The 11,654-nt window shown below is 43.9% G+C and overlaps 1 protein-coding gene across 3 annotated transcripts in view; it reads left to right on the forward strand.

Annotated features, from left to right (window-relative positions):
- Positions 1–11,403, forward strand: part of HERC3 (HECT and RLD domain containing E3 ubiquitin protein ligase 3) — a 56,078-nt gene extending 44,675 nt beyond the window's left edge. For all 3 annotated transcript variants that reach the window (XM_082236341.1, XM_082236343.1, XM_082236342.1), the window contains exons 19-25: positions 990–1,133; positions 1,854–2,020; positions 2,995–3,061; positions 3,922–4,004; positions 4,806–4,989; positions 6,889–6,991; positions 9,753–11,403. In XM_082236341.1, coding sequence (XP_082092467.1) covers positions 990–1,133; positions 1,854–2,020; positions 2,995–3,061; positions 3,922–4,004; positions 4,806–4,989; positions 6,889–6,991; positions 9,753–9,961 — 957 coding nt within the window. In that variant the 3' untranslated portion in view covers positions 9,962–11,403. The remainder of the gene's footprint in view (positions 1–989; positions 1,134–1,853; positions 2,021–2,994; positions 3,062–3,921; positions 4,005–4,805; positions 4,990–6,888; positions 6,992–9,752) is intronic.
- The last annotated feature ends 251 nt before the right edge of the window (positions 11,404–11,654 follow it).

An 11,654-nucleotide genomic window follows, 5' to 3' on the forward strand; every position in this document is an offset into this window, starting at 1 on the left:
GGCGCTGAGGCTTTTACCCACAGCGCCACCCGCTGGCCCTCCTCAGTGAGGCACTAAATCTGTGTCTGGCCTGTATCACTTCAGTATGAAAGTGACCGCTCACACAATGGAGTGCATATGAGTGCATTTGTTGTTGTTGTTTAGTCATTTAGTCGTGTCCGACTCTTCGTGACCCCATGGACCAGAGCACGCCAGGCACTCCTGTCTTCCACTGCCTCCCGCAGTTTGGTCAGACTCATGTTTGTAGCTTCGAGAACACCGTCCAACCATCTCGTCCTCTGTCATCCCCTTCTCCCTGTGCCCTCCATCTTTCCCAACATCAGGGTCTTTTCCAGGGAGTCTTCTCTTCTCATGAGGTGGCCAAAGTATTGGAGCCTCACCTTCAGGACCTGTCCTTCCAGTGAGCACCCAGGGCTGATTTCCTTCAGAATGGAATATGAGTGCATATCCATATGTAAAAAGTCTCCCCACATAGAAAAATTGCCTAATCTACTGAGGCCTTGCTCCAAGTTTCCCACAGCAAAGCATACTGAGGTTTGTTTATAATTCTCTGGGTGCTGCCTCAAACAGAAGAATCACATTAAGACAGTAGGCAATAGTAGCCACACATTTAAAGTAGTAACATACCACTTTAAACACCCAAAGGATTCTGGGAACTGTAGTTAAGGATGCCAGAGTAGTTAAGAGACACCCCTGTTTCCCCTCAGAGCTACAATTTGCAGAGCGGTTTAACAATCAATCTCTCTTCCCAGGGAACTCTGGGAATTGTAGTTCTGTGCGTGGGGAATAGGGGGTCTCCTAACAACTCTCAGTACCCTGGGAAAACTTCAGCTCCCAGAATTCTTTGAGGGAATCCCCTTCTGCTTAAAATGGTATCAGCAACTCATTGAAATTGGTGCACTTAAGTCTATTGGATCTGCTCGGAGTATGGCTCAGTTGGCTGTTACTCGGTTGCAATTGCTGAAGTTCCTTTTTGGGCATTGTGGCAGGTGATCTTCGACGGCGAGGAGGCGGTTGATGCTGGCGGCGTCACAAAGGAGTTCTTCCTCCTGCTGCTGAAAGAGCTCCTGAATCCCATCTATGGGATGTTCACCTCCTACCCTGAATCGAACCTGCTGTGGTTTACGGATACCGTAAGTGTGCTTGGTTTATGCACTCACAAAGACTTGGTTTAAATCTTTTTTTTTTTTTTACAGAAAGACTCATTCTTTCTGGTATAATCTTAATATTTACAACCAGATGAAGGTTTCATTTTTGGAATAAAAAATTTCCAGAGTAGTTTTTACAGTTATATAAAAAAAATTGCTGATTATGGTTATACTATTAGAAATACATGGACAAATAATTATGAAATTATTGTGAGGTTTAATAAGTTAACTTTACATTTGGACAACTTTTCTGCTGTACTTTATTGGAAAGGGAGAAAAAATTATTTCCTTAATAACAATTTAAACAATTTATTTAACTAAAACAATAACATTATAGCATATGTATCCATGCTTGCTAACTGATGTGGTTAATGGTTTGTTTGTTTTTTAAAAAAACAGACTTGAGTTTTAGCACACATGAAAAACTTAAAACAAATCCTTATTTCCTGATGAATAGCCTTTGGACTATAATGTAACTTAAATAGAAAACTATCTTTATAAAGATTTTCCCTCCAAAAGCATTTTATTTTAAAAACCTGATTAAAATTTTAAAAATTTGATTTTTTTTTTGATATTTTTTAAAAAAGCACTGATTTTTATTCACCCTGGGAAGGGATTTTTAGCCGCTTTCCAGCTCTAAACCCTTCCAGCTCCTCGCTGACGCTTTCCTCCTGCTAACTAGTCCTTCTCTTTGTGTTTCCGAAGTGTTTTGTAGAGCACAACTGGTTCCACCTGATTGGCATCGTCTGTGGTCTGGCCATATACAACTTCACTGTTGTGGATCTTCACTTTCCATTGGCCCTCTACAAGAAACTCTTGAATGTGAAACCGTGCTTGGAAGACTTGAAGGAACTTTCACCCACGGAAGGAAGGTAGAAAGTATTGGAATTTTGTCTTCCTGTCCGCTTCGCGGTTGGCCTAGAACATGGGTTGGCAAACTAAGGCCCATGGGCCGGATCAGGCCTAATTGCCTTCTGGATCCTGCCCGTGGACAGTCCGGGAATCGCCGCGTGGATCGCCAGCGCGCGCACATTCTTCCCCCCAAAAAATATAGTCCGCCCCCCCGCAAGATCTGAGGGACAGTGGACCGGCCCCCTGCTGAAAAAGTTTGCTGACCCCTGGCCTAGAATTTGGCAATCACACTTTAATAAAATTGGGGCAGTGCTGGGGGTTGGGGATGGAAGGCAGGATGTGTCCCTGTTATGAGGGGGAAAAGCAAACCATTGGAAGAAGGAATACACCTATGTTTCCATCCTTCTCCAATGAGAATATTTTGTGTTGGAGTTCTGTTGCCCCAAACCGATATCAGTGTTACTTTTGGGGATGAGAATTTTTAATTTTCATTACACCCGTTAAAATAAAAAGCAAAACAAAGTCATACAAACATGACATTTACAAAACAGAAAATAATGTGTGAGGTTGAACGCATTCCTGAAGCCTACCATTTTTACGTGCTATAGATAATCTAGATACTTATATAATGTGAAAGTGTTTGGGTGTGACTCTTTGAGTTCTTATCATATATCCATCGGTTAAGAATTCTGCATTTCACATACAGTACTGTTTCTTTTACACTGTTTTAATGTAACTGGAAGATTCCAGTATGCAGCAGTGTTTCAGTTTTTTTTGCCACTGTTAATGAGCAAATAATTCAAATTGAAACTCTCTCCTGTAACTTTTTTTGGATCTGATTGTATTTTTTGGCCGCTTTCCCCCAATTTCATCCTAAAACTTGATACCATAAATCCTTATAGCAGGGCAAGGAAGAGGGTGTGTCTCAGATTCAGATTTTTTTCTTCTCTCCTAATGTCTTTCTGCCTTTATGTTTCCTTTACCTTATTTCTAGGAGTCTTCAACAGCTCTTAGATTACCCTGGGGATGATGTTGAAGAGACATTCTGCCTATATTTCACGGTAAGACCATCTATCTGTCTGTCTCTTGCGTTTACCGTATTTTCCCGTGTATAACATGACCCCATGTATAAGACGAGCCCTATTCTGGGGAGCACCAAAATAAGAAATCAGTATTTTAAAGTGAGCTGAAAAAGATGGTTGAGCTTTTTTTTTTTTATAAGGTCGACCAAAAGGTTTTTAGCTTTTTTTGGGGGGGAAATAGGCTAGGTTGGTTAGGCTGAGAGACAGCAACTGGCCCAAGGTCACCCAGTGAGTTTGATGGCCGAGTGAGGATTTGAACCTTGGTGTCTCAGGTCCTCATCCGACACTCTAACCACTACACCACGCTGTCAAAAGAACACCCATTTTTGAGGGTGTACTTCTTGGCTCACATCCATGTTCATGAAATGGACACCACAGAGAAGGTTTAGCTGCATTTTGAAGTTCTTCCTGGTGTCGATGGAAGTGGAGCTCATTTGATTTTAATCTGGATTGTGCCTCATTGGCTACAAGCCAGCAGTATGCCAAGGGTGTGGAAACGTGGTCAGAGATAAACTGCACATTGCTCTCAAATTGGTAGAGCGTGGGACTCTTGATCTCAAGGTCATGAGTTCGAGTCCTGAATTGGGCAAAAGATTCTACAACTCCCATCACCCCTAGCTAGCAAGGCCAGAGCTCAGGGATGATGGGAGTTGTAGTCCAGCAACATCTGGGGACCCACAGATTGAGAACCGCTGGACTAGATGATTCCCCCATGGGTCCCTTCCCACTCTACAGTTATATGATTTAATGTCATTTTTTATTGAATTAAGCTGTGTTGATGAGATACAGAATGAAGCAATTTTGTTGTCTTTTTCTGGGGTGGGAAAACAAACAAACAGATGTGCAGAGAAAGCTATGGAGTGGCGGAGCAGAAGAACCTCATCCCTGACGGAGACAAAATTCCAGTGCAGAACGATAACAGGTGCATACCATCTGATGCCTAAAGATGCTCTCTGTGGTAATCTCACAAGTGGCACAACAGGGTCCTTCGTAGCAGCTGTTTTGGGATGAGCCTAACAAGAGGACTCTGTATTGGGCTCTTCAGATTGGGAGGATAGAAATGTTAAGAAAATAAAAGTTGGGGGGGGGGAGAAGTACTGTTGTGCAGGAGCCACGAGGGACCGTGCGTGAAAAAAATACCAGACTGTGTTGGGGGGAAACAAAAAATGCAATAAGGTAGAAAAGGTTCTGCTATCTGCTCTTCATCCTTCCTTGTTTCCTGACATTTGGTTTGGTCCAGAGGGGGAACGCGAAACAATAAAATGGATCCAAAGTCTTTTAGATTAACACCGCATATTTTGTTTGGTAATATTTGCCATAGATTTGCATAGGCAAACATCGCCCAGAGCTTGGTTTGAGGTTTCTTTTTTTCTGGAGTCTGAAAATATGATGGAAGGAGAAGGGGAAGTTTCCCCCCCTCCCCAGCTGGTTCATGCAATTGACCACTAAGGGAAGAGGATACTGGACTAGATAGGCCTAACTAGCCTGATCCTGCAGGCACTTGTTATGTTTTTAATTTTAAAAATCCTGTGCCGAAGTAGTGCAGATTGTACAGTGGTTTGCAGTGTACATGCATTTTATGAAATGCGTGTGATCTTCCAAACAACTTTTGGAAGCGGTACCCCTTGCTGTCTGGGTGGACAGTGGCTTCAGCCGACAACACCCTTATCTGCCACTGTTTGCTTCTTTGTAATGACCAGTGCTGTTTCCTTGAATCCCCCAGGGAGGAATTCGTCGACGCATACGTTAATTATGTCTTTAACCTTTCGGTAGACGAGTGGTACATGGCTTTCTCCACGGGCTTCCTGAAGGTGTGTGGGGGTAAAGTTCTAGAAATGTTCCAGCCCACCGAACTGAGAGCCATGATCGTAGGGAGCAGCAACTACAACTGGAAGGAACTGGAAGAGGTAAGCAGGCACATCCTTCTGTACATTTTGCCCTTTGCTACTTGTTGTGTTCCGAAGGCAAAGGAAGGATTGGACCCTGATTAATAAAATAGATACGAGGCTTGGCCAGCAAGACTCTGGGAGGAAGTGTCAATAGCCAATCCCTCGTCCAGGCCGTTTTATTAACAAAAGAACTCTTACGCAGTGTTTGTAAGAACCAATCAGATTTCCCATGAGCATTTCAAAAAATCACCACGTGGGGACAAAGGTAGATCAGAGAAATCCTTTTAACTACAAAGAACTACTTTGAGCATGCATACATGTTTTAGGCTAAATAAACAGGAATCAAGGAGGAATGCATTTAGCAAACCCGGAGGTCATAAACGGGCAGTAAACAGGAAAGGAAAGTCAGGCATTTACCGCCTTCTTATAAACTCTCTTCCTGGCCCTTAAAATCTACCTAAAGATTCACAAAAGCTACATCAAAGCTACCTCCTTATCTTACGTACTGAGGATGCCTGGTGAAGCAACCGGTCTGTGTACATGACTTGTCAGGCAAGAGAAATGGGGCAGAGATGCAGGGGCTTGGACTGATCAGAAATCATGTCAAATGGCTCAAGCCCAGCCAAAGCAATGCTTTCATTGCTGACACAGTGGCTTGCTTCATTTTTCATAATTCCTCATAGCAATCCCACCTGACCACCACACTACTGTCCTGAGCAAAACCTTAATCTTTACCTTCTGCGAATCTGTCTGGCTAGGATGTGAGACCTAAGAATGCCCCCATCTCTCTCTTAATTATTTACTGTTTTCTCCATCCCCCCCCCTCACCTGTCCTCCAAAGTGTGCATGGTTCTCCTCCTCTCTGTTTTATCCTCACAGCCACCCTGCGAGGTAGGAGAGGTTGAAATATCAACCTGTTAGCTTCCTGACTTAAGTAGGCGATATGAACATGCACCTTCTTGTTCCTAGTCTGACACTCAGGAGAATTTTGCTGAAAGGTTCAGTTTGTTGGAGAAAGCACCAAACAGTAAACTAAACATGAAAGCAAAGCCCTTGCTCAAATGATTCTTGAAGTAAAATAATAACAAGGCTTGGCTTTGGTTGGGTTTTTTTGCAATATGCTGTGCTCAGTGCATTTCATTGTGGTGCCTCCTTTTCCACTGCCAGCCCAATCCTGTGCGTGTTTACTTGGAAGTAAGTCCCACTGTGTCCAATAGGGCCGACTTCCTAGCTGGGTATGTTTGGGATTGGAGCCTTACTGGAAAGCTGCAGAGGTCCTGTTCTTAAAAGAGCGTGTTGGTTCAAAATGGTTCAACATCCTCTCTGAGTGAACAGCTGTGTCAGAGGAATCAGCATCCAACAGCTTTGGAATTCAATGTGCTTGCATCTCTAAATTATGAAGATATTTATAACCCTCCTGGACCAAGCTAGAGAATGCAGTTTGAGCATTTGCAACCTTCCGAGTCCTTTTACAAAGTTCAAACTATGTATATGCCTTTGGAAGTTATTACATTGTTTATTTGGAAGCATCTCTAAACTTCTTAATATTTTAAAAATCTCCAAGCACAATACAAAAACACAACATCCATTAAAACAAGAATACAGCCTAAAACCAATAAAATGATATAACATTAAACAGAAATTCAAGGGACTCATACACATAAATCAGGGTTCTATATTAATGGGTCAGGGAAAGGCTGGACAGAAAGTTAAAAGTCCTTACAAGACGTCTGAAGCAATTGGTAGTTGCTGCTTTACACATGGCAGAGGGAAGGACATTCCATAGAAGGGGCAACAGCATAAAATACCCATTTGGGAGTTATTGCCCTATGATGTAAGTGTTCTGACAGGTCCATACAGGGGCAGGCGGTCTTTCAGGTTTGCCATGAGTTCTTAAAACTAACCCTTTTTTTACAGAGCGCAGTTTACAAAGGGGACTACTCGGCTACCCATCCAACCGTGCAAATGTTCTGGGAGATCTTTCACGAGTTTCCTCTGGAAAAGAAGAAAAAGTTTCTCTGTAAGTAATTAGTTTTGGTTTTTTTAGTGCGATGGCAGTTTCCCCTTGGATTTCGGCAGTCAAAGCCAAAAATAATAATAATAATAATAATAATAATAATAATAATAATAATAATAATAATATCTTTATTGTCATTGCCCCCTCTCGGGGACAACAAAATTACTTGGCTGCTCCATCCACCCAGGTAGGGCACTCCACACAAAATCAAAACAACTATAAAAACACTAATTAAAACAATACAGTATAATACAGCAAGGAAGATTAGATGACTTTCAAAGTCCAGGCTTCCCATTCAGGGCCGAGATCGCTCTGGAGAAGAAGCTGTTCTTAAGATGGCTCGTTCTTGTCTTCATCGTCCTGTATCTCCATCCCGACGGCAGGAGCTCGAAGAGACAGTGACCAGGATGCGATGGATCTTTTACTATGTCCAGTGCCTTCCTATGGCACCTTGTGGCATAAATCTGCTCTAAGGTGGAGAGTGGGCAGCCAACAATGCTCTCTACTGCCTTAACAACTCTGCACAACCCCAACCTGTCCTGGGTTGTTCTTGCTAGCTTAATATATACAGTGGTACCTCATGTTACGCACCGTCCCCCTTACGAATGCTGTGGGTTACGCGCTCCGCTAACCCGGAAGTAGATACCCCTTTTTGCAACCTTTGTCCCAGGATGAAGGCGGAAGCTGCGCTCCGGCGGTGCGGCAGCAGCAGGAGGCAACATTAGGGAAAGCGTGCCTCATGTTACGAGCGGTACGGACCTCCAGAAAAGATTAAGTTTGCAACCAGAGGTACCACTGTATGAAACACACCTGAATGCCTTCCACCAGGTGGCAGGCTTCTCTTTACCTGTTCTCTGGCATGGTGGTGAAGGGAGTGAGCTGCTGAGATTGGAACTTCCTGTCCAGATCTCACTTCTGCATTGTGGTGAAGCTTTTGATACTGGCCCTCTCTGCTTGTGGGGAATCTTCCCTTGTGCCTGGAATTTTCTCTGCAGTCGGCTGTCCAAAGTGGCCAAGGAGGAGACTCAACATGTGGCTTTTGTTGAATGTGGAAAACAAGGGTGGGGAGCTGCCGGTATTGTTGTTGTCACACTTCACTGCCCAGGGCAGCAAACACTTCAATTATTTTTTAAAAATGCCGTAAAAACTCCACATACAGTGGTGCCTCGCAAGATGAAAAGAATCCGTTCTGTGATTCTCTTCGTCTAGCGGTTTTTTCGTCTTGCGAAGCAAGCCCATTGACGGATTAGCACTATTAGCGCTATTAGCGGCTTTTAGCGGCTTATCTGCTGATCGGATCAGCTGATAAACGGCTTAGCGGCTTAGAAAAGGGGGGGGGAAGGAAAAAAAACCAGCAGGAACTCGCAAGACATTGTCGTCTTGCGAAGCAAGCCCATAGGAAATTCGTTTTGCGAAGCACCTCCAAAACGGAAAAATCTTTCATCTAGCGAGTTTTCCGTCTTGCGAGGCATTCGTCTTGCGGGGCACCACTGTATTTAAAATTTCTAAAAAGAATAAAGCACAAAACATTAGAAACAAATTTAAGGACAGATAACACCAAATATTGTGCCTGAGCAGGCCCACCGAAACAGAATAGTTTTCATCAATTTCTTAACTTGTTCAGGAAGCAGAAAGAATGAGATGAGGGAAGAGTGCTGGTATTTTAAAAAGGGAATTGTTATAAGAAAAACTGCTCCTTTTCCCTTATGGGGTACCCAAGAGCCCATATAGAGTCCTTATGTAGGTTCTCTATCGGTAGGAGAAAACAACAGAGGCCAACCAGAGAATATTGAGAAGCAAAACATCTAGTAAGCCTGATATTTATTAAAATATTGCAACAGGGTGCTCACCCCCCCCCCCACGCAGGAGGGAGAAGGAACAATGGTGCGCAAGCCCTTATACTGTATAGACTTTTGAATTTGCACCCTGTAGCTCAAGACACCCCACCCAATACATCATACATACACCACAGGAGGGGCGGTCTGCAGCAGAATCCTGTCTGGCAGGAAACCTGTTAAAGGGTTTACCTGGACAGCCTAGCCATTCTTTTGTGATGATAAATACTTAATTCCTGAGTCCAGGTCACAGGCTCACCCTATTCATACCCAAATGTGCCCTTAAGGCAGGATTTGTGAGCACAGAGACAATGGGGAGGCTTTTCCCATTGCCATCCAAACTGCAGAGGAATATTTGAGGTCACTGCAAGAGTCAAAATGGTTTTAGGACTGTTTTCCTGTACTGTTTCAGACAGGTGGTTTATGTATTTACCGTATTTTTCGCTCTATAACACGCACGTAGTTTTTAGAGGAGGAAAATCCGCAGGCATGCCACCCGTAGGCATTCCCTCCATAACACGCACAGACATTTCCCCTTACTTTTTAGGAGGAAAAAAGTGAGTGTTGTGGTGCAAAAAATACGGTATGTATGTGTTTGCCCGATACATTTATGAACATTTATTTTATATCTTAGACCTTATCTCATACCAATAACTAACTTAGTTGGTCTCTAAGGTGCTACTGGAAGGAATTTTTTATTTTATTTTGTTTCGACTACGGCAGACCAACACGGCTACCTACCTGTAACTAGAATGATAGGTGCTTGGGATGGGTGAGCTTCCACTGCCTGATCCAGGATGCCTTCGAATGCCAGCTGGTGGCCCCTCAAAAGCTATTGTCCTGAGGTTCCATATCATCTGTTTGGCCACTTGCGAGAACAGGACACCCTCTTCAGGGCTCTGCTGATGCTTTTATGTTCCCCCTTCCAGTGTTTCTGACCGGCAGCGACCGCATCCCCATCTACGGCATGTCAAGTTTGCGCATTGTGATCCAGTCCACCTCCAGCGGGGAGCAGTACTTGCCGGTGGCACACACCTGCTACAACCTCCTCGACCTCCCCAAGTATAGCAGCAAAGAAATCCTGAGCACGAGACTCACTCAAGCCATCGACCACTATGAGGGCTTCAGCTTGGCCTGAGGGGAAGCCGCCCCCAACACAGACAATTCTTGTATAGAAAGGAAATACTGTCTTGTTTTTATTTTTGTAAGGGAAATGGGATAAAGATACTCCTTGAGATAGGGAGGGTGAGTGCAGGGAGGAGAGAAGGGAAGAGCATAGGATCAAGGACACCCCCCCACCCCCCAGTGAAGTCTGGTCAACGTTCCTCAGGATTTTGACTTTACTACTTTTCAAAAACAAAAATCTGTTGACACGTCGTCTTTCGTCTTACTGGCTGATCGATGCCTTTTTCTTCCCTTCCTCGCCCGTCCTCTTGTTTAAAAATACCTTCAATATTTTGAGATGTCTCTTCACAGTTTGGAAATATAAAGCTGTTTGAAAGCTTTCCTTGTCTGCACACATACGGGTTCCTTACCACCTCTCCAAACATAGGTAATTTCTGTGGTAAAACAAGCCTGCTCCTTGGGTGTTCAACAGTACCGGGGAGCTAAGAAATGGATAATTTAACACACAGAAGATTAGTTTGTGAATGTTTGGGCAGAAATGAAGGTTTTATGAGTTGAATTTTCTAATGTATTCTGCTCCTTGTTTCCCATTGTCTACAAAAAAATGGGAGGAGGGGTAAATAATTTTACTGCCTTCTGTGTTACCAGAAGAATTTCAGGGCCTTGCATGTAGAGGGATGGGAATGAGCAATGCTCATGAAGACCTAGGTGGCCTACCTGAATTATTTGATATTTTATGCTGTTGGGTGTTTTTTAACAGCTGTGTGTGTGTGTGTTTTGAAATACAGTGATGATTCCCTGCCCCCCCCCCCATTTCAGTGATGGGATTCTCACAGCAATTCCTCCACAAAACACACCTCATGTCTCCCCACCCCCCACTATCTCTGCACTTAGGGGTCTTTTGCAAGGTAATACAGAAGCCCTTTCCCACCTTCAGCCCAAGGGTGGGCAGCAGCCACCATCCTGCCCCATCAGGGATGGGATTTCCATGGCTCTCCAGATATTGGATGGACTCCAACTCCCATCAGCCCCAGCCAGCCTGGCCCAGTGGTCAGGGATGATGGGACCGTGAGTCCGGCAACATCTGGAGGTCCACAGGTCCCCTATTTCTGAACTGGATGTTACTATCTCTTGTCTTCTGCAGAGAAATGCAGGACCCTGACACACATTTACACTGAGAGAAGCAGTTTCTGGACCCCTGCCTCTTGATCCCCTACCCCAGAAGAACCCATACCCATCATAGATGTCATGATGAGCACTCTCCTCTCTTCCAAGGTCCATTGTTGATCTGAACTTGTGATCCTGGAGAATGGATTTATTTATATAACAAGGTGGCCTGGGTCCTGCTAAATCAGCCTCTTTCTACTACAGCGTTAAATACAGCTCTATCAGATGTTTATTTTCTATGTGTGTACATAGCCCAGTATTATGCAATAAATGTAATGTTTCCTTCAAGCGTGTTTTCACCTAAGAACAAAGGAAATTCTTGACTCCGCTTCAGAATGGTACAACTGGGTGGTTATAGAACTATGATCTGTAATGATGTGCTTGAACCAGAAAGTCTCAGGATTGGACAAGGCTTGGACGTATGAAGGAGAAACATCACAGTCACCCAGTGCTTGCAGCTATTCCTGTGCACCTACCATAGATCCATGTTACAACACTTGCATGTGCAGGTAAAGGTCATTCATGACACATAGGCCCAA

Source organism: Podarcis vaucheri (genome assembly GCF_965113315.1).
Source record: "Podarcis vaucheri genome assembly, chromosome: 9".
In the NCBI taxonomy this organism is placed as follows: Eukaryota; Metazoa; Chordata; class Lepidosauria; order Squamata; family Lacertidae; genus Podarcis; species Podarcis vaucheri.